General features: G+C 37.7%; 1 protein-coding gene across 1 annotated transcript in view; it reads left to right on the top strand.

Annotated features, from left to right (window-relative positions):
- Window positions 1-3,063: 3,063 nt before the first annotated feature.
- The window catches only part of pid1 (phosphotyrosine interaction domain containing 1), a 31,940-nt gene continuing 12,379 nt past the window's right edge, over window positions 3,064-22,624 (top strand). The window contains exons 1-2 of the mRNA XM_088913455.1: window positions 3,064-3,231; window positions 17,069-17,215. Coding sequence (XP_088769581.1) covers window positions 3,202-3,231; window positions 17,069-17,215 — 177 coding nt within the window. The 5' untranslated portion in view covers window positions 3,064-3,201. The remainder of the gene's footprint in view (window positions 3,232-17,068; window positions 17,216-22,624) is intronic.

Here is a 22,624-nt window from a genome sequence, read left to right as displayed (position 1 = left end):
CCCTGTTTTTCAAGTTAGGGGAAAACACAGACACACTGCTTCAGAAATCATGTGTAACAGCTGTCCAACCTAGAATTTATGCCATAGTGAAACGTTTTTTCATACAAATTAATTGAACTTACACTTTTCAGTTTTGTATACATGGGTCCATCACCACAAGTCAGGAGATTTATCTCTGGTCCATTTCACCATACTCCTGAAAACAAAATCTGCTCATACTGTATTTTGACTTTATTTAAGTATTATAATAATAACGCCAAATAATATAGGTCATAAACAATGTTTATAGAATAATTACTATATTGCATCTTACCATTAATATATTACAACATATCGCCTGTCACATTAAATTGCTGTATCTGGAGGGTGTTGTGAAATTAATCAGTCTCAAAATGAATGTAATGATGCATGCTTATTTGTTTCACGCAGGGTGTAAAATACATTACTCTGATTTTAGATGAAATGTGTTTATAATTTTGATTAACTAAAGGCACTGAGCTTTGAATTTGAAATGTGAATGAAGTAATAAAGGAATTCATGCTATTATTTTTTAGTTGATGGCAATTATGTCTGGCTTGTATTACCTAATTGTAGTAAGGACTTCAGAGTGGGGAGTGGGGATTTAAAGTTTTTGGAAACTTCAGAAAATTCTGCATTATTACTGCCATGTCAGTTTAAATATGGAGTATGTAACTGAGTCTTTTGGCTTTTATTTCATCCAAGACCTTACCTACTGTAACTGGGTTAATTATTTGATCACCTAGTAAAGCTGACACTATTGTCCTGAAGTAAGCTTCTACAGCTAGCGTCACATAATCTGTTTGTCTGTTAACAATCACATTTAAGTAGCCTTGAATAAAATGTTTAATGTTTCCAAGGGAACAAATAACTACAGTGGATCAATTGAGCTGAATTATCTAGAGGAAACTAGAAGGCAATCCAGAAGCTCCTGTGATCTTCACAGAACTGATTTATATTCTCCTGGCCTGTTGATTACATTCTAAGGCCTGCTAATGGGAGTGAGTGTTTTGTGGCAGGGGCACTGTCTGGTGCCAAGACAAGCATGCTGGTGAGCGCTCACACGGTGGCATGCCATCTCACAGCTCAAGGTCCCTGGGTCTGGCATTCAGCATCTATCCGTATGAAGTTTTACTCGCTCTGCGTGTGTTTGCCTGAGGTTTCTTGGGGTACTCTGGCTTCCACCCCACTCCCATGCAGGAGGACATGGGGGACAGGTTTGTCGACTTTCAATTTTGCCTTCTAGGGTTTAATTCCTGGTCTGACAAAGAAACGGAGTGGGGGGCATCCCAATGCTGTTATTCTGACCTGCCCAGAGTAGATTAGGAGCCGCTCTGCGGTTTGCTAAGACTTCAGTAAGGGCTGCACAGATCAATGTAGTGGAAACCAATAGAAGCAGAGTGCTGCAACTAGCAGGCAGCCAGGAGTCAGTTCTCTGACTGCCTTTACAAGTTCTGCAAACTGTATCTCTCAACCCAGTCCAGAAGCATGGTACCAAACTCGAATAATGAACAACTGAAGCCAGATCCTTGAATGTGTAGCTCATATCAAAGATAAAACCATCTTCATGAGTTTAAATAATGGATGCACATTTCCTTTTTTTTTGCCAAGAAGAGGAACTTATTTCACCGACGGCAACAACATCACGTTAAACAAAGCCCAACCCTTTCCAAAAATACTTATTGCACACAGTAACCCTTTCTACTGTTTGAGCCACAAGATTCAAGGCAGCAGTTCAGTTACTGAACTATTGCACAATGTCAAGAATAAAGGATGACAGCACTGGAGGTGTCACACGGTCACTAAACGGAGGTATCAATGCTCAGACGTTTCTGGATCAGTACTAGCAGTCTAGCTGCCAGTGCAGTGTAAATCTAACAAGATTTTCTCAGATGGTTGTTAAACTACTGTTATTTGAGTATTTACTGTCCCTATCATAGTTACTATTAAAAAAATGTTTTTAAATCTAAAATGTTGATTAGTAAACACATTTGTCTGACTGGTGCTAGTTAATTCTGAAAAAAAAGGATGCTGTCAACGTTCTTTTCACAGAAGAGCACAGAAGATATGTGTAAAACTATAGGAGAAGATGATATTGTGACATATATACTGGAGATATATGATCTCATCCCCAAAAGAATTCAATGTGTTAGATTAAAAGATCTAGCATGAATTTGAATATCCTGTGATATTAAATGTATGTGAGTTGACATGCATGGAAAACATATGGATTTCATGCTTTTCTATTAAAGAAAATATTAGAAGTTACAACTCACATTTTTGGCCACAAAACAGTATCACAATTAACAAGACACTTGGGACTGTTATTGATTGTGCTCCATGCCATCTCCAAGGTCAGACTGCCTAGCCCATAATCTCTCTTGCTTTGATTTGTCGATTCAGTCACTTGAAAACGCTACTACTCCTTTGGGGGTCCGTGTTTCTGGACACAGTTTAAACATGAGCAATTGGCTGTTACAGCGAAAGAGGAAACCGCCTAGTATTTTCAAGATTTGTATGGCCTAAAGGAGGAAGCATGTCATGAATGATTCATGGAATTTTTTTTTTCTTTAACAAGTAATGTTCAATGCTCTTTCTTTCCCCCAATGATCCAATGTGCTGCTAAAAACTGTGAGATTAAAATAATTAATCCCGATTTTACTTTAAAATGCCTTTTATTTAACCTCATTTTAGTAAATCCAGTTTAAATAATGAAATGTTCCTAAAACGTGCTCTTACCATAAATGTTTTTTTTTTAAGTAAAAGCCAAATGTATATGCTTATGCTGTATGAATGCTGTGCCGTTTGACCTCTTTTTATTCATGGTATATTTTTGGGGTTTTTGCTTTTGCTTCACAGAATGATGAAGTCCACTTCTGAAACTTCTGAAGGCCAGTAGAAAGGAGCTCGATGGGCTCTATGGTGTTATAAAGAATGCGCAGACCTCTTCTCTCGGCTGCCTTCTGCAGTTTCTCACTGGAACTGAGTAAAAAGGTTCCTGTTATTTTTGCAGGCGGAGCTCCGTTCTCGCTTACCATTGGAATTCACTGTTTTCTTCGAATTACTTCGGATTGCAGGGGAGAAGACGAGAGAGAGCATTCTGTGAGAGCAGATGTGAGCTGGACTACACATCAGGCAGAAGCAAACAATAAAATAGCTAGGAAAACCGCGACTGTATTTAATATGTGGCAACCTGCGACAGAACGATTGCAGGTAAGAACCAGGCGATTCTGTTTCGTTTGTTGATTTATAGGTAATATTGTTGAGTTTTCCCGCAATGAAGCGTTTGAATATATGATAAAATAGCTTGCATCCTCAATATAATTTCAACAGCAGTGGTAAATACGTATTGACTACACACGCCTGGATATACCTGTGATATTGTGGAATACGATACTGATGTCAGTGGTCCAGGCTATTGTACTGTATGTAGCCCAGAAGCAGACTTGTATGTGGCTCGTTGTGAGCTTTTCTACATTTGACCATTGCAAGTTAAATCGTTATATCGTATATAGTCGTATATAGTATATGTAGTATTTTATAACAGTAACTTGTACCAGTGATGGTACCACACAGCTTCGGATACGGATAAGTTAAATTGAGTGACTGGTACTCATTGACCAGACGGTTTGCCATCTTGTAAAATTGTTAGCATACGAACGCCTGTTGTGCTGTAAATTCAACTTGTGCATGTCCTCGGGGAATATCATTTAGTGTTTTTCTACGCTGTTTCGTGCAACATATGTTTACAAGCTGTTGTATCCTTCTTAGCTTTGTACACAAACTTTTACTTTGCAAACTATTTTTATTTTAATTGAATTTAGTGCGCGTAACGTCGTAATTAACCGGAGAGATTTTGACCTGTTTTGTAGGTGAAAAAAAAAGTTAATGACACGTATTGTGGTCTCAGGGGGCTCAGGGTTATCCGTGCTCCAATATTGGCTTCTCGTCCTTTCTCCCTAAATGTTAACCAGATGGCGAATCAGATAGCGTGCCAAATGAACTTGCACAATACCACTGACAACGTTTGGCATGAAGACAGAAAGATTGCATCGCGTAGTAAACTTTGGAATACTGTTCTGAGTGTATTTTGCTCTGCTTTAATCCGTGAAGTGGACATTTATTTCCATTAATAACACAATAAAAACAAAATAACTTTATGATGTATTTTAATAGTACTGTATGTTTGTGTAGTCACCTACTACATGCTATTCGATTATTTTTTATTTTAAAGACTATTGTTTTTTTACAATTTTTTTACAAAAATACTGCAACTGTAAGACTGTTTACAGTAAAGCTGTATTTTGCTGTACTTTTTGTTATCGATCACTTAATTTACAGTAATAGTGGAGTTAACGTCACGAACTACTGTCGATTAAAATTTTAGTGAACTTGAGTTTGCGTAAATTTCAGGCACTTAACCAGCACTTAGTAGCACTTTATGCATCTACTTTTGCGCATAGTACAGTATATTACTTTATTCGGATTGTAAAGACGTTACGGCGTATTTTGCAATGCCGGCATTATGTGTATAAGGTACTAATTTGAACTTTTTTTGTAAACAGTTTTAATTGTTATAAGTGCAATAAAGAATATCTAACCATATAACAACAAGAATAAAAACTTCCAAATCCCAGAACCTTTTTTAGTGACTTAATGACGACGGTACAGTAACTCACCACAGCAGAGAGATGCATCCTAATAGGGTTGTGATATAGCTGTAGTTTGTGAACTTGAAAATTTCAGACTTCAGTAAGTAGCCCAGTATAGTTGAAAACGAAACAGACGTGTGTTACCGCTGGGTTAAAAAATCTGACCACTTAATTTTTTCACACATTCCATGGATAGTACACCTCCCCAAGCACAACCACCACACACACAAAACTAAACAAGCAGTTCTTCATTTTGGAAAAATAATTTTAGAAAGAACAGATTGTTTTCTTTGCAATTTAGAAACAGTGAAAATATAGGTCTTTTTTATTTATGACATTAACAAAACACTGGTGAAGGGATGGTTTACAAGGCCATTAAGCTATCCAAGAAAGAGGGAGGAGAAAACCTTTTCAGAAAGTACAGTACCTCAAAAACTCCATCTTGCTAGAGTTCGCTATAATACTGTGCTCAGAGAGATCCGGTGCAGACAGATATTGTCTTTAATTATAGTACTTTTCCTGGCAAACTGGCATTCATAAACACCACCTTCTGCTGTTTAATTGCTTCTCATGCAAATAACAAGACCAATAGAATGATTAGAAAATTTCTAAACAGAGCGAAAAACATGAATACCTTAGGTTTTTCTAATGTTAGAGGTAAAAAAAATACCCCTTTTTGACAAAAACACAGACATCTGCAAATTGTTTTTAGTTATTATTTACTTTGATTTTTTTTTGTATTGTAGTCACAAAATTGACTGTATGTGAAGATGGCTATTCTATGAATGTAATTGAAAAACTGGGATACATCTGAAGCTGTTGGGCACTGGGCAGCACAGAGTGCCTGTTGTTAGCTTTGAGCATCCACGGTGCACAGATTGTCTGGAACTGGAGGATTGCCTTGGTAACAGCAGTACAATATCTGGTGCCTTACAGATGCAGTGGTGCCAAGGCCTTGTTTTAACAGTACCTCATTATCCACAGTTCCTTCAGTTCATGTGAACCTACCGTTCGTGGAATTCTAAAGACATCTCCATTATCCATCTGTATAGCTAGTGTACGCATTACTGTGTGTACTTACCTTGTGACTGGAATGGCCTTTGGAAATGACAGCTTTCTATATACACTCTATTCAGTATGACATAACTGGGTTGGTAGTTTGGCAGTAGGAATTGTTACAAAATGGAGGGTTTCAGGGTTTCAGGAGATGGACACGAAGATGTAGTCAAGCTCCCTTTTATGTACAGTGAAGGAAATCTCCACAAAAGAAAAACAGACACTAGCTTGTTTTTTAGTTCTAACTACATTTAATCCATATATCCCCTCCCGTAGATAGCTGGGCAACTAAGCTGCTCACCAGCATTGAAATCCCAAAATTTGTATTCCAAAAAAGTTGCAATAAGCTCTGTAAGTTCCAAAGCTGCTTGTTTGGATGCTTCTATCCCTCTCTGATGAAGACAAGAACGGCAGTATTGCCTTCACCTACTGGCCTCTTACAACAGTTATCGATATATTTATGAATGCCCTTGATACAGTGTAATTAAAACTTTATTTTTTTAAGGAAGTGAACATTACAGGCTTTATACATGAATAAATTAAATTGTGATAAATCCATTGTGCAATAACTAAGGAGTCCTGAATACAGCATGTCAATATCATAACTGTAAATATGAAACATGGCACACTGCCAAAATTCAAACAGTATAAGGGATAGAGTATGACTTCCTAGAGCATTTGAACTCACACCTGACCAGCCTCTGGACAGACTGTTGTGGGATGATCCACCACTCGTCCTGTTCAGCTGCAGCCCACTGGTGAAGTTTGTTTGTCATTTTCCTAATGTTTTACCATCCTAGTCGTTGTTATCCTATTACTGTATCGCCTTGCATTGTCCAGCTGGAAAGTCAACTCTTTGGATTGATGTAGAGGAGTGAAAATACTGGACAAGTATGTCATCAGTGTATCAGTAATCCATGAGGCTATCCTCAGTGTTCACCAAAGGTATTCCAAATTTGGAAAGGAGATTCTTCTCCACATCAACATCACTCTTCCACCCCCCCCACCCACCCACACACACACCCACAGGATGACTTGAACAACTAAGAAATCAGCATAGTGGTCACCACAACATCTCCACCATGTTGTCTTCCATTAGGTCTCTCAAAGACAAAACACCTAACTCCCCTCTCTACTACCACATCAGATGCTCACAGAATGCTCCTACAGAAGACAGCATATCTATCTCTGAGCTGCCAAGTTGTTATGACTGTGTGGCCTCAAAGCATGCAAACTATTTTCATGCAGCCACAGCCATACAGCTGATGTGTGTGTTATTTCTTTCTAGAACTTCTTATGTTGTAGCCTACAGTCTGAAAATGATTCCATAGATGGTTCAGATGAATGTGATAGTCCTGGACCAGTATAAAGCATATATACTGACACACTCTCTCAGTTATCACCTCAGACTTTTTTTGGTGCACAGAAGATTGTAATTTTGTTTTGCTGTTTTCAGCATTTCACTCCTGAATGGCTTATGATCATTTTCACTCAAGACAGCAAGGTACACTACATGCTTTTGGTCTTCCAAAAAGTAAAATTGCTCAAACTATATTGTTTATATGTATGAACCCCTCCAATGAAAAAGTCATGAAATACTGCAGGATTCTAAATGTGTATTGGAAGAAGTGTCTGACTAAATGTTACACCGGCTGCCACATTATGTGTCCATGACATGCACTGTTGAAAACTGTTGTTCTTTGAAACTCAGCATTAGGAGGTTTAAAACTTAATGGGCCATGTTTTGCCTTGTCCATGATAAAATTGTGTTCAAGTCATTGTGTCATGGTTTGGCTGCCATCTCAGATTTGATGAAAAACACTTGAGTGAGTCGCCAGTTAAATCCAAGCAAAAGCGAAACATGGCAAGCATATCGTAAGTCATGTTGTCTGTCAAGGAGCTTTCACAGCAAATAGCTGCCTTTTAAAAAACATGGCCGCCACAAACCATTAAAATTTATTGGTGTACAGAAATTCCATATTTTCCATTTCACGATTTTGTTGGTACAGTGTGCCAGACTCAGGAAACTTCAAGTAGTCCCAGATCTTATGCCCAGGCCATGACACTGCCTCCACCATTTAGGATAGAGCCAGGAGCGTTTTGGAACAAAGTTTTATGGACATATGAGACCAAGATAAACCTTAACCAAAGTGATGGAAATGTTAAAGTGTGGAGAAAGAAAGGAACTGCATACGTTCCAAAAAACACAACCTCATGTGTGAAGCATGGGAGAGGTAGTCATGCATGGCCGCCTTTGGAACTGACTCACGTCTGTACTAATGATGTAAGTAGTGGTAGTAGCAGTAGAATTAATTCTGAAGTTTACAGAAACTGCAATTAAATTCACAGTCTCCCTTTCTTGGGAAATGTTACACTGACTGCACTGACACGTTTGGACCTTCCATGTTTGCAGCGATACTTTTCTGCCCACACCAGATCATTGTGAGACTTAGCAGGCTTGGGAATCCTTGGAAGTCTTCAAAACCTATCGATTTTCTTGTGCTTTAGCAGGTGTAGTCTGAAAAGGAATATGTGGATGGATGAAATGGATGTGATGTTCCTGAATCTCTGTGGTGATCCTCTATCTTATCTTGGTTTAAAGGAACTTACTTAGAACAGCAATTTTTGTTATTTACAGCATTTCACTGAATAGGCAGGATATTATTTTGTAACCAGGAAATCAAGTGACATCTGTTGTCATGGAATTGTTCATTGTAGAAGATACAGTACATAGCACAGTTCCTCTATTTTTTTGGATATGTACAGTAAGCATTTTAAGACGTTGCAGATCTGAAGTAGAGTAATACCCATTCAATTACTTAACTTGTGATTTCATGGTTCAACATAAAACTTCCTTTCCTTAATTCTGATTCAGCTACTCTGGAGCACAGAATATGGCTTATTGTTTCACTTAGTTACTTTCGAACATAGAGAAATACTGATAACATGTTGCACATTTTTTGTTCTTGAATTGAAAACCACTTTTTCATCTCTCCTTGAATTTAGGGCTCAGCCTGCTCTTTGCTCAAGGGCCTGCTGTTTGGACACTCAGGAGCTCCTCTTTTATTCTTTCGGATTTAAAATAATATATGATTTGCATTCAGTGCATTCAAATGTTTTGTTACGGAAAAAGCCAAAAAGATTCAGGCATTAAGATGTTTTTGTGTTTGGACTTGACAGGTTTAAGGTTTGCTGCTCAAATTACACTGTACTGTGGCATTTAAGACTTGTGAAACAAAACCACACATTTAAATCAGAAGGGTGAGGTTGCAGTTGAACCCTGAAGCTGTCCCAGTCACTGTATTAAAAATCATTAAATGTTTTTATGTTTGTTGCTTCGCATTCATACATTATGTGAATTTTAGATTTTTCTATCTTTTTCCTTTTCTTAACCTACAAGGCTGATTGTTCATAGGGCTTTAAATCAATTCTTGAAACTTACTGAGCTAAATATTTGAGGCCTTATTTTAGAAATGTTAATATATTGTACAAACGCAATCTGTGCACCCTTTCAGTGCTAAACACTTGACTGGTTTGTTAAACTTTTAAGAATAGCAATAGGTCATTATTTTAGTACTTTTGAGTGTTTTACTCATATTTTTGTCAGAGAAAAAAATGTGCTCACCATCTTATTGTTTCTATTCTGACATTTTGCATATTTTATACTGAAAAACACTTTTGAAAGCAAGGCACATGTATTAAATTGTAGGCTTCTGATCTGGTTAGTTTCAGTGCTCTTACAGGATGTTTAGACTTTATTGACATATATACAGTATATATATAACCTATACTGTATATCTATGTAATGTTTTGAAATAAGGAAAACAAAGAAATAATTCTTAAGGCTTTTTGTTGGATACATATCCATTTTGCAAAAAGTCTGGAAAGGATATGAAAACTGTAGTGTAAAAACTGCGTATATTCCACAACTTCTTCTGTAACCACATGTGTCAATAATAAATGATGAGGCAAATTCCAATAACTTACTGGGGTTTCACCTCAATAACTGCAGGCCTTAAAAATGCAAGTAATGTACACACTGGTGTTCCTGCCTTACAGATGGCATTTATATGTAAGTTGTTTGTCTTTAAGAGCTGCAACAAGATTTATTGCATCAGTCCCTTCCATTATGAATAAACACTACACACTGTGAAGTTTCTCCTCTTTGTGGTCTGCTGGTTTGTTTATAGAGCATATGCTTGTGTATCTAGATTGTGACATTGTGGTTAAAGGGTACTCATTCTCAGAAACAGAGTCAAGCTTATTGTTATCTTGGAATAAAACTGAAGCTTCTTTTTATGTGTTTAACCTCTGGATTCCAGCCAGTTCCTGTTGATGCACTGCCATTCCTACACCCCAGCCAACATCTGTGACAGTCAAGTACTGTCTTTCTCAATGAGTTTGCTCCAGGCTCTCCTTACTTTTGCTGAAATTATTGTGTTCCAAACATTTAAGTTTCAAGAACCAGTGACGCCAGGGCTATCGGGCACAAAATCCATTTTGAAATGCACATGTTCAATAAATTCAGGTCTTTTGTACACCATTATGGAAAACCTGCTACCTGGCCATATACTGTACTCAGTTGTTTTACTTCACCCATACATTTTAATACATATACAATACTATATAATCCAGTAATAAAAATAAAACAGAGGTTTTTTAATGTAGTGAAACAGTTATGATTTAAAAACAAATGAAAAGTATCAAACACTGATTCAGCTCCCAGTGGACAAATTTCTGGACCAACCTAGTGGAATTTGATAAATCTGTGTTTTAAGGTGAGACTAAGTGGGCTAATAATTTCAAGTCTCTAAATCCTAAACCTCAAATGCTAGGATTTTCACCCTCAAATCAAGACTGCAGAATTTCCTGACAATCATATCATGCCTGGAGACTTTATTTGTTTTGATCATTTTAGAAATGTATGGCCTCTTCACTTTTCTTTCTCTGCTGAAGACTTATTTTTTAGCCTCTGGAGAAAGCAATAAAGGGGAAACTACAGAGAAACACACACAGGAAAATGTACAAAGTGCTGAGCCTACAATAACTGTTTACCTGTCATAGCTGACATGTATTTAAATGTATTTAAAACAGGAAGAAATAATGGAATGCAAGGACGTTGATGTAGTGTGGCTTAATCAAACCAAGTAAAAGGAGAAGCTGTTAACTTTGTCTATGGAGATATCCAGTACCTGATCCAAAAGCTGTTGTTAAAGGTCATCTGCTTAGCGGAGACTGAAAAATCCACTATATCCAGAAGACTACACTTCCCATGTCTGGATGAGAGAAGCTGGCAACTCATTTTATATAGTGTAAAAGTGTATATACAGTACAGTATGGTCAGCAAAAAAAACTTTGTTATAACTTCTTCTCAGTAATTCAGCATCTTGACACTGATTTTATACCCTAAGCCTTTGTCAGTGAAGTCTGTATGCTCAGTGTTTTCCTGCTTGTCTCTCTGTAGTAAGGTACCATCAGTTCTGAACATGTCAGCTGTGTTTTTGCTTCTTTGCTACAGACCTAAAATGCTGTAAATATATTTTGGCAGAATTAAGTGAATGTCACATACATATCACAACTTGTTTTATTGTCTTCTCCCCTACAGCATAGCTGGGGTTCAATTATAACAATCTGAATTTAGTTAGGAAGAACCATTCGTACTTCAGTACACTGGCCAGTGTACAGCCATCTGCTTGTCTGCTTTCCAGAGGGCTCTTTCATCTCTCCACTCACTTCCTTCTCGCTGACCTTGGGCATCCTTGTCAGTCAGCGTCTTGAATTGGATCTGTGCGTCGCAAAATAAATACACAGTACTTACAGCAGACACATCCTGCTCTCCGTTGTGTGCTGACCTCAAACCCTGTAGAAGTTGCAACTGACATATTTGAATATATTTGAAATATCACATAATTATCTTTGGCATAGCTTAATACAGAAAACATGTTAAGCATCCGTTTTTAGTTCCCAAGTGTTACCACGAAGATATGGTCCCCAGTATAAACATTCCATTTCATAAAAGTTCAAATCAAACTGTATTAACAGTGGGCTTCATATAAAATATTTCTATTACATTGCATGGATATATAAAATGAAACTACTGTTCATATGATATGAGCATTGCAATAGTATACTGTTCCAAACAAAAAAATACGTAAAACAAACATACGATCCATAATGTTCTCAGTTTTTAGTCGGCGTGAGTGAGTAGTATTGTATTCATATTGTTCTGTGGATAACAATAAAGCAATAAAACAATTTTAGCCTGCATGAACAAAACACATACCATCTTGCTGAAGGTTTTTACGGTGGTAATTGGGATCCCACAGAGAGGAAGAGCAAGTCGGAGAAATACAGTTCTTACAAGACTCCAGATCTCAATGACTTGAAATCTTCTTTCACAAGGAATGTTTTCCCCAGGGCCTGGAAGCCATTACTTAACATCTGTAATCTGTTAACGATCATGCACACTGCTATATAGATTAGGATACAGTATAGTTAAAATACTGGTTCAGCTAATGCATTGTATGGCCTATAATGACATTTATTTTGTTAGCTAAGATGCATTTTTCTTTGTTCCTGAATATGTCTTTGTTTAAAATACGTGCGACACCGAAGAGAAGAAAAGGTTACTGCATCCTGATAGGTGACATAGACTGCATGGCATGTTAGGTTTTCTCTTTAATTGGAAGCTGTCATTATCATAGCTTTCTTAAATCTGTGTTTCCAGTGAGAGAAGAGTGCTAAGGTGAGTGAGGCATTATTATAAAGGAAAAAGAACTGTAAAAGGAAACAAAATAGTGTTAATGACATGCTGAAAGTCTGTGATGACTTCTACTACAGGGCATGGTGAGAGTTAGACATTTCCATACAAACACACTCTGCCTCACCTAATGTTGCAGTACATTCTCATTGGAGGCCTATAAGTGATAATTGAAAAGCACCAGTAATCTTCAAAGCATTTTACAAAGGAAAGTAAAAAAGGAATTCAAGTCAAAGTCAAAGTGCCTTGCAGACTTGACGATACTATTTTTATAGTTGTCAGCTGTGTTTCATGTAAGGAGCATTATTACAAAAAAAATATGTCAGACGCAAGATAAGGGCAAGATTCCACATACGCAATTGATTTAAATGTAATGTAACTTTCTCTCTTTAAAAGATGCGCAGCCTGAAAATGATTTTACTATACAGCTGTGAGGTGCCTCTTTGTCTTCAAGAGCCTTTTGTTGTAATACAAACCGATTTATTCCAAAGAGAACTATTCATCAAATATGACATTTTCTTTAAAGCTATGTTGGTTTCTGTCTGTAATATTGTGCCATCTTAACCTTTCCTGTAGAACTTTTCTGGGAAGAGAGCAAGCCAAGGTAAGGATGTCAAAGGTTCCTGTCCGTCCACACTATTGCCAGCAGCCTTAGCACAGGCTGTCCTGTTTGTATTTTTATCAGATCATTATGACTTGTACTTTGCTCTAGACATCTCATAAGAGGTACCACATGGATCCCAACTCCAATAGATTAGTAGGTGAACAAATTGACATCTGAACACCACTGTTTTTGTTTTTTTGGAAAACAACATGCAGTGACTGAACTAAGCTCTCACTTTTAATGCTCCTTTTTTATTTCCATGAACTCCAGAGTCATTCAAATAAAGGTGAGGTGTGTGAATACGCTCATTGTTTGTTTCCGTTACAATGTTATGATGTAGTATAGGAGAAATGTTGGTTACATAGTAAAGACATGCACATTGAGCTGCTTAATATTCAGATTCCCGCACCACACTTTGCTTGATCATAAAAAACACCCCAGCCAAGCTGGATTAGTCTGACATAGCCTGGAATACACTCTACAGATTAAAAGATAGCATTGCCATTGTGTTGCATTATAGCAGTATAGAGGTGATTTTTCAGCATCTTGTTTTTCCCCATTATTAAACTGTGCATTTATAAACATTCTGGCAGAAGTCACAAGATGTGAGTCTTCCTTTGTGGGAGAGCATGAATTAACTGGAGAGTTACGTCAGCAGTTGGTAGTCATGTTAAATATTTCAGTAGTTCAAATAAACTCTTATTAAAGGCGAAGAAGTCATGCAATTCATTTAGTGAGCTTTATTTGGGTAACTCACCTGACGGAGGAGAAGGAAAACCAGTTCATAAGGAAATCCCAAAGAAGTTTTCTCTGTATTGAAGGGAACTCTGACATCCAAAAATACCCAGGTCAAGGTTAAAATGAGACCATGGTCAATTTCCACCTGGAATGATGTCCACTTAAACATTTTGTAATATCTCTGGAAATGTATACAGTAGAAGCCTGGTTCGTGGCTTAAATTAAAGCTAAAGAAGCTCTGGCAGGGGGAGCCTCAATGAGAGAACATCATCCAAGAACAGAAGGATGGAGACAAACTTGTAAATGAAGGAAGATCCAAAAGCGGGCTACTGTAAAAGTTTTAAGGAGTGTAGCACTTGAAAGTAAGCCAGACTGTGTGAAATACGTATCTGACCAACATACCCTTCAGTAAGTGCCTGAGGTAAAGGGTTGTGAGAGTTTCACTGCTTTGACTAGCATCTAAAGTGGTCAATGACTATATTGCAGAAGGTAAGAAGAAACGTTTCAGTCTTGTGAGTTGTGAAGAGGAGAGAGAGAGATGACAAAGCACATTTAACCAGAATACATGTGGATGACTATACTTAGAGGGGCTGATCCCAATGGGCGGAATGGGTAAGGGGAGAAGGGAGAGCAGGTTAGCGGCTCCAGTGGAAACAGGGAAAGAGGTGCACGTGTTTCCATAGATGCGAAGGCCTGAGCTGAAGGCAGGGGTACATATCAGGAGCTGGGCAGAGGAGCCGCCGAAGGAAAGCAGGAATCCAAGGCACCTGGGAAGAGGGACTGAGGCTTGCCAGGACTGCAAGTGGAACGGTCTGGGGGATAGAGTCGAGAGTGGACACCGTAGGATGCCAGTCGGGGGGAGGGAGAGATGGAAAGAGAATCTGCTGCCTGGCCACAGCTGAACGAAGGCAGCAAGGGTGTTGGACGCAGACAATCAAGAAGAAATACTTCAAAATAATTTACACAAAGAGCAAAATAGGTTTTCATTTCAGTCTTTGGGAATTTAAGACATGCTCAGGTTGCGAAATGGTGAAAGGGCAGATTCTTACATTGAGCATAACATGCATCCAGGATTTTTAACATAATACTTGTATCATAATACTTACAATTCCATACACCCAGTCTCAGAAGAAGCAGTGACTTTCTTTTTTCAACCACAGGAATGTCAGCTCCTTTCAGAGCATTTAAAATGCTGATGCTAAGGTCACCAAACTTTTATAGACATGTGGCTTTTGTTGTACTGTATTTTTATTTTTTTAGGTTTTGGGGTCAGAGAGGATTCTCGGGTTACACTGAGGGTGAGACATGGGGGTGTTCTTTTCTACTGGAACTGTAAGGCTTCCAGTTTTGGTTTTTGCCACAGAAGCTGCATTTGGTTAAGTTACCAAAGAATTCTGGACAAGCTGAGGGGTAACTGTGGACAGACTGATAGCTTTCTTTAACCTCAATAGCATATTATTTCATTTCTGAAATACCTCACTGGTCTAGCACTTAAAAGGCCTCTCTGGCAAGTGTGACAGTGTATGAAAGAAACTGGATTGCAGTGTTGTCCATCCACTATATTTATTTTCAGAAATTAGAATCAGAATTTTCGATGTTTGAAAGCAGCTACAGTATGTGTTCTCCTTGGCAGGAAAAGAGGTGCCTTTTTTAAAATGAAAGTAGAGAGATGACTCCGTGGGATGACTGGCTCAATACAGTACATAGTTCCACCTTAATTGGCAAACTATACATTTAAAAGCCTCATCAGACTAAAGGGCCACAAGCCATTAGTGCTCTGCACAACAATTCATGGTTCTCTTCGTCAGCAAATACTCAGCATTTCGTAACATGAAAAGCAAATACCATTCCAAGATGTTTAAGAATAGTCAGAGGACTTTTGGAACCTAAGTAACGTTAAGTAGCACTGAGGTATTTTAGTTAACATATTGATTCTATGGAAAAAACATTTTTAGGTCAGCATTGCAAAATGGAATGCTTACTGTATGTACAATCTGCAGTTCTGAAGAATGGGGAAACCAAGTGTTATGTAACTCCACCTGGAGTAGATTTCCTGTTGATTATTCCAACCAGCATTTGTAGAACCCAAAGGAGAGAACTCATGGTGATCTAAATCTAACATATGCACTGGAGTGTGGAATATTGCGAGACATAACACAGACCCGGCAGAAGGCCACAAACACAGTTTTAAGAATATGGAAGACTGGGTGGAAAGTGAGGTGCTTGTAATTTTCTTTCATTTTTAAAGTATCTTCTGTCCTTTAATAACACTTTTGGAGAGCTCACATGTGGCAGGTCCTGAAATGCCTCCCAAGGCTTGAATTTAGGGACCCAGGGTGAAATCCATTTGGTTGAAGGGTGGAGAAGTAGGGATTTTCCTAATTGCTGTCAAACTATAGGATTTCTAGTTTACACTGTGGAAAACACTGGTGCGGTTCAAAAGGTTTCGATGGAAAGTGTTGTAAGCTTTTGCAAGGTATGTGTAAAACAGGTTTTATGCGGTGTCATTCTGTGCTTCAACTAAACCATTAGATGAGGATTGTACAGAATTCTTTATGCAATCTTAGACATACTGTACACTGCAGAACCGAAGTCTTAGACATTTTGCATTATTCTGCTCTTTTCACCTAATGCTTTTCCTCCTTTATGAAAGAAAGTTGTGACCTTCTTTCAATGTTTAATTCATTTTGCTTTAAACTAACAGTTAATCCTGCTAGATCAGTATTTTGTAGCCTGTTGGCTTTATTGATGTGATGTTATGAAAACGATATAGTACACGCAGTTATGAGTCAATTAGATGCTGTATTTATTGTGATGAATCAGCTACTTCAGCTCTTCAAAGTAGTGCTGCTTTTCACATCTGCTTGTGTGTACTTCACTATGAGATGTTGTGATCAGGTTTTTGAACATACTGATCAATGTGAATTAAAGACCTATGAGCTAAAAGCTGGATTTTTTCTAACTTATATTAATAACAGTCAAAACTGATAGAATAATATAAAAGTACATACATTTAATAAGTTGTCAATATTCATAATATTAAACTTCCTGATTGTGTCTACAAAGTCTAACAGTTTTACAGAGTAATGTATTATCTGAATCCCTGTTATTCACTAATCATAGCATTTCTTATTAATTAAATTATTATATTATTTATGCATGCATAGTATATATGTACACATACTGTATACATACAGTATATAATTCAATTAAATCTTTGTATTCTCTCCTCGGTTTTAGCACTTCCAGACAATGCTGAAGACCAAGCTCAATGTTCTAACACTGAAGAAGGAGCCACTGCCTACAGTTATATTCCATGAACCAGAAGCCATTGAACTCTGTTCTACCACACCCTTAATGAAGAACCGGACCCACACTGGCTACAAGGTAGTGAGCAACACCACGTAACATCAGCACCTTCACTCACTTATTTTGTGTTGGAGAGGATGTGGACTGTTGCATTTATTAGCAGAATTTAAATTAAAACCAAAGGACACTAGAATTCTGTAAAAAATGTCAATTTTGTCTGTTTTTCCACTTATTTCTAATATTTTTTATGACCGATTGCTGAGTGGTATGGGTAATTAAGCTATGTCATAGGCTGCACAGAATACAGATGCTGTTTTCCATCCATATACTGTAATATATCCTTAAGTGCACAAAAAGGCCTATCCTGTTCCTGCATGCCCATGGAGTGCACAGGTTTTAATGCCAAGATCAGCTCATAACAAGATACAGCAGTAAGTTACTTATATGGACCAAACAGTTCTCCCAGCTCCTCAGGTGCTGGTTCTGTAAAGAGACCTGAAACCCTGCAGACATACCTGCCCTCCAGTACCGAGACTGGACAGTCCTGTCCTTTATTAGTCCATTTATATCCCTAAGATACAAATAAGTAACTTATATTCTCCTGTTTTTGACACAGCAGACTGGGCTTTGTACTTTTCTAGGTTTCATGCTTTGTCCAACAATGTGTTTTTGTTCAGGCACAGCTTAAGAATTAAAATTTGATGTTTTTTTATTTGTGCTGCTGGATTTTTAGCTGCTCTCCAAACAAATCAGTGGGCCCTCCTGTCATTATTCCCTGCACATCCTGCCATGTGCACTGCTGAAGAAGATTCGTAATGATAACGAAGTCCTGTCAGATCACAGTCTGTCACGCTTGCTTCTTTAAGACACTTGTGAAGCCCATGAGTACACTCCCCATCAGTCTTCTGACTGCCTTGCAGCAGACAGTAATATTTGCTCCAAGTCCTCGTCTAGTCAAACTTAATTACTCCTTAGTCTTGGACCCCTAAGTGAAAGAGACAGATAAAGGTGCCTCCTAAGGCCGTGTAGAAGGAAAAGAAAATCACAAATGCTTCTAAATCTGTTTCAAAATGACTTCATATAAAACGGCTGCATGCTTACATTACAGAGTCAAAATTTCCCTTCACTGCTTTTTGCCAAGCACATGTTTCTGAAACTTCTTGGTGACAGTTGTGATCAGGAGGACTAAAAGTACAGTACATTTAAGAACTCCATTTAGTATCATACTGTATGTTATGTGTTGCCTATTAGACAGGGAGAGCACATTGTATTCTCTCTTATTTTCTGTTCATCTTCAAGATGCTTGTCAAAATCTTAGCTGCCACTATTCTGTTCAGCAGTTAACATCACGTTAGCTTAGCTCAAATGGTGCATGTTAACCTTTCCTTCAAAGCTAGTCTTAATTACTGCAAGTAACCTTTACAAAACAGCTTCTTGCATTGACTGGTTTCACGTGTAAGAGGTTTATTGGACGAGCCTGATGCGGTCTCTCATTATCATTGCTTTTGATAACAGTGAGACATCACTCTTATCACTCTTAGCACCCCTCTTTTCTCCGGTCCTGTGTTTCTTGGATAAGGGCATCAGATAATTAATACAGCTAAAATGAATCATTTATGACAGGGCAGCATAACGTAGTGGGTAAGCCTTTGGACTCATTGTGGACTCACCATTGTGGGCTCAAGTCCCTGCTGCAGAGCCACTGCTGTACACCTGAGTGAGGTACTTTACCCCCCAGTTATTCCAGCAGTATAAGTGGGGACCAGCCTTTATGGGGTGGGGTCATTCTTTCGAAGAGCCAGTGTCCTATCCAGGGGTGAGGCCACATGCTCTCTAGTCCACTTTACACTACAGAAACCAGGATGAGCTCTGGCTCTGGTATGGACCTTATCTTTTTGCTTTGGTATGTTGGTATGGTAGACATTAGTATTGACCCTAGGCTGTTCAATAATTAAACTGGATGAGTATGCTTTTGTCATTGTTGCCTCTTCTAAACTTAAGAAACACGTATTGATCCTAGCAATTTAAGATATAGGGCTCCGTTATGTTTAGCTTTGCACATATAGCATTTTATGGTCTATACTTTCTTAGCTTGCAATTTTTGTGGATGGATGAGCGTTTCATTAAACAATATTGTTGACAAATAAGTAAATATGTTTTTTGGCATGTATAATTTACTTAATAAATTAGTAGATAATCTTGGTTCATTTACAGTGTGACAGTTCATGTGTCTGGATCGGAGTACGCAGTGTACAGTATGTATAAACTGTATTTTATAACATTGGTAATTTACATTTATCTTCATCTCTTGTGTTCCAGTAAACCCTTGATTGTTCTACCAGTTTTATCATTTCAGTTGATTATGAGCCTCTGTACTGTAGCAGGTATAGAATATGTCTGTAGAAAGTTCAGTTATTTCAAGGCAATGGTAAAATCCAGTCTGTGTTGCCATGGTTACTGCTACATCCATTTATACAAGAAAACCCATTGGGAAGGCTGTTTTTTTTGCAAAGCATTTTCAATGGCTTTTATTTTAAGGGGGAGGGGCTGATTTAAAGAAATGTAGAACATTGCTTTAGGGCTGTATTTAACAGCTAAATGATAAGAAATGGTGACACTTGTATGTTTTTGCTTGTAAAAACAATAAGGGTTTGATTCTGCCTGACTACTGATCTATTTAGCTCTATTGTGCTTTCTCTACATTGGTGCAGAGAGGTTAAATATTTCCAGACTTCTAATATTTATTTTGACTTCAAAAAGATGGAAAGAAATGGTTAATACTTTTTTGTACTATTTCCTTCGGTCCTCTCTGCCAAAACAAATGAGACCGATGAAAAGGAAGCTTAGACTGCACACTTTTAAATCTAAAACACTGGTTTAAAGCAGTTTTGTGGTCTAGGGAGCAATCCATGTGTTCCCAAATTAAGAGACTTTTAGAATCTGAATTAGTCTTGTCTGGATTAGCCACAATACTGCAATACTGTTTTCTGTGGAGCACCTTTTCTAATTACTGACACTTTCATTTGCTTGTTTTGATATTATCCAGGAAAATCAATGTAAACATTTAGATATAAATACAGTGCTTTGAAAAGACACTGTGCAGGAAAAATCTATAGAAAAATACAATACAACATGTAAAACAAAAAATACAATTTCTGTAAATAAGATGGTTTTATTTTTTTTGGTTTTAATTGTTTAACTTTAACTGAGTTACTGATACTTATTCATCCTCTTTTCATTGGGACCTTAATTTCAAATTTGCCATTTCACAATCAGTTTCAGCTCAACAGTAAAACAAAGACATAACCCTTGTTAGCTTTCCATAAAAAGATCAGAAAGAATATAAGAATAGAAGAGCATGGTTTTTAGACAATATCTTTTAATTAAGCAGTATGGTGTATCTTTACATAGCATGTGGTCCCCGGAGAAGTTGTGTGCTCTTCCAGTATTCCTCACGGTGGAGAAGGCGCGATGGCACCAAAGTGAATGCAAGCAGATGGCCGTCCATCTCTAATCAGGCTGCTCCCATCTGAAAGACCTTGCTGATTATGCAATGACTGAACTGTGCAGTGCTTAGCGCTGTTGCCATGGTTACCACAGTGAAGAGAGCCGGGTAGGGTAGGGCTGGTGACTACAGTCATGGGAATAGAACACCTATTTGTTTCTTGAACTCTCCCGTTAACTGGGGAATCTTGCACCTCGTAAGAGACTCTTGTTCATTTTGTGGGAGGGACTTGGAGGGAAAGAGCAGGTTATTTTTGGTCATTTCCCCAAATAAAATATTACTTCAGATTTGAGAAACAGGCTACTTCTGGGAAGTCACAGGAAAAGGGAGCATGCTTCACTTTTTTCATTGAAATTAATAACTCTTCCACACCATTATGCAACCCTTTAATGTGCTATGCTTGACAGAACATGGTACAAAAATAATAATTAAGCTGTTAAAGTTAAAAGATCTGTCTTGAGAATACATTGGGCATAGGGCTGCTCCTTAGAAAAACAGCCCAGTGTCCTGAAGGAATTCTGTCAGCTTGTGTTTTTTCTAAATTTTCTGTTTAGACACATCACTCTGTCTTTGAAACATGGGTGATTTATCCTTTTCTGTTTTTATATGTGCGTGCAGTTAATCCATAACTTCAAAAGGCCAGACAGAACTTGGCAAAACAGATGGTATTGCAAATGCATGGACTTATATGGACTTCAAGATGTTTCTTGTTAAGTGCAGATTCAGCAAAGACATATTAATCATATTGACTGCCCAGGTCACAGAGAGGTTTTTTTTTTCTCTATGAAGAATAAGTAGGTTTGTTATATAAACCGCAATCCTTGTTAAAGTCATTTAGTCTGTCACTCTTATTTTTTGATCCTGCACAATGAAAGAATTTACACGTATCGTGAAGAAAAGTGAAGAAAAAGTACAGACATTTACATTTTTGCTAACGTTTGCTAAATTATTCCAAATAGACACCCCTTTATATACTGTAAATATGTGAAGTCTAGACAATAGTAACTGAGGGAATGCTTAGTGACAAAACTGCTAGCACATACAGTACAATATGCTCTGGAAACTAGTGTGTCTAGCTATAAAAAGGAAAGATAAAATTGTGAGAACAAAAGTGCAAGTATTTGCTAAGTCTCTAAATATTTTCTTAGCATTATGATGACCGTGAAATGTGCATTGAGTTATAGAAAGAAGAGGAATTATGTGTAAGAGTGCCTTATGTGCAATAAAGCCTTACCTGTCAAGTCTAATATCTGAAAACCCATTCTTAACAGACTGTGACAGGATTGCATTACCATTTTCGTGGCCCTGTAGCACAGAAGCATATTTGATGTATACTGTATGTATCTGGACTGTTTGTTAAAAAAAGGCTTCATTATAGCATCCATTTGGAGATAAGAGGAAGGAATGGGCATCTGAAACAGATAAGGCCATGAGGAGAAAAGAAAATAAATAAACTTGAAATATACAGTAATAATAATACCAATAGAAAGAATGAAACAACAAAGGTTTCTGCATTGCTTGGCTGCCCGAGAGAGAAAAAGCAAAGTCTAGGAGAAAAGTGGCCATTGATGACACGTGGACAGGAGGGTGAGAGGGCTGCTGATTGCCTGTTTTACGGGTACAGGCAGCAAGCACACAAGCATTAAGCATTAAGCATCACTGTGCTTCCCATTATGCAGGTTTCCTAACTTGAACGATGACAAAATTGTTATTGTTCAGAATTGTAGCTAAAGCTATTTGACTAAGTCTTTGAATGCGCCTATAAGTTCTACATTTGTCTATTTGATATGTTAATATAACAGATTTCTGAAATTAAAAACAGTCGTTAAAACATGCACTTGTACAGTACTTTTCTTCTTTTGGACTGATATCACCCTAAAGGAGCTCATAAAACCATTGTATTGTGCTACAAACATTAAAATCTGAAATTAAGCATTTTTCACCCATTTGCTGTGAGAAAGTGAAGGGGTGAAAACACTTTA

The sequence above is a fragment of the Atractosteus spatula genome, chromosome 4, assembly GCF_055471065.1.
Source record: "Atractosteus spatula isolate fAtrSpa1 chromosome 4, fAtrSpa1.hap1, whole genome shotgun sequence".
NCBI classification, from domain to species: Eukaryota; Metazoa; Chordata; class Actinopteri; order Semionotiformes; family Lepisosteidae; genus Atractosteus; species Atractosteus spatula.
This window is presented reverse-complemented; position numbering and strand designations above follow the sequence as displayed.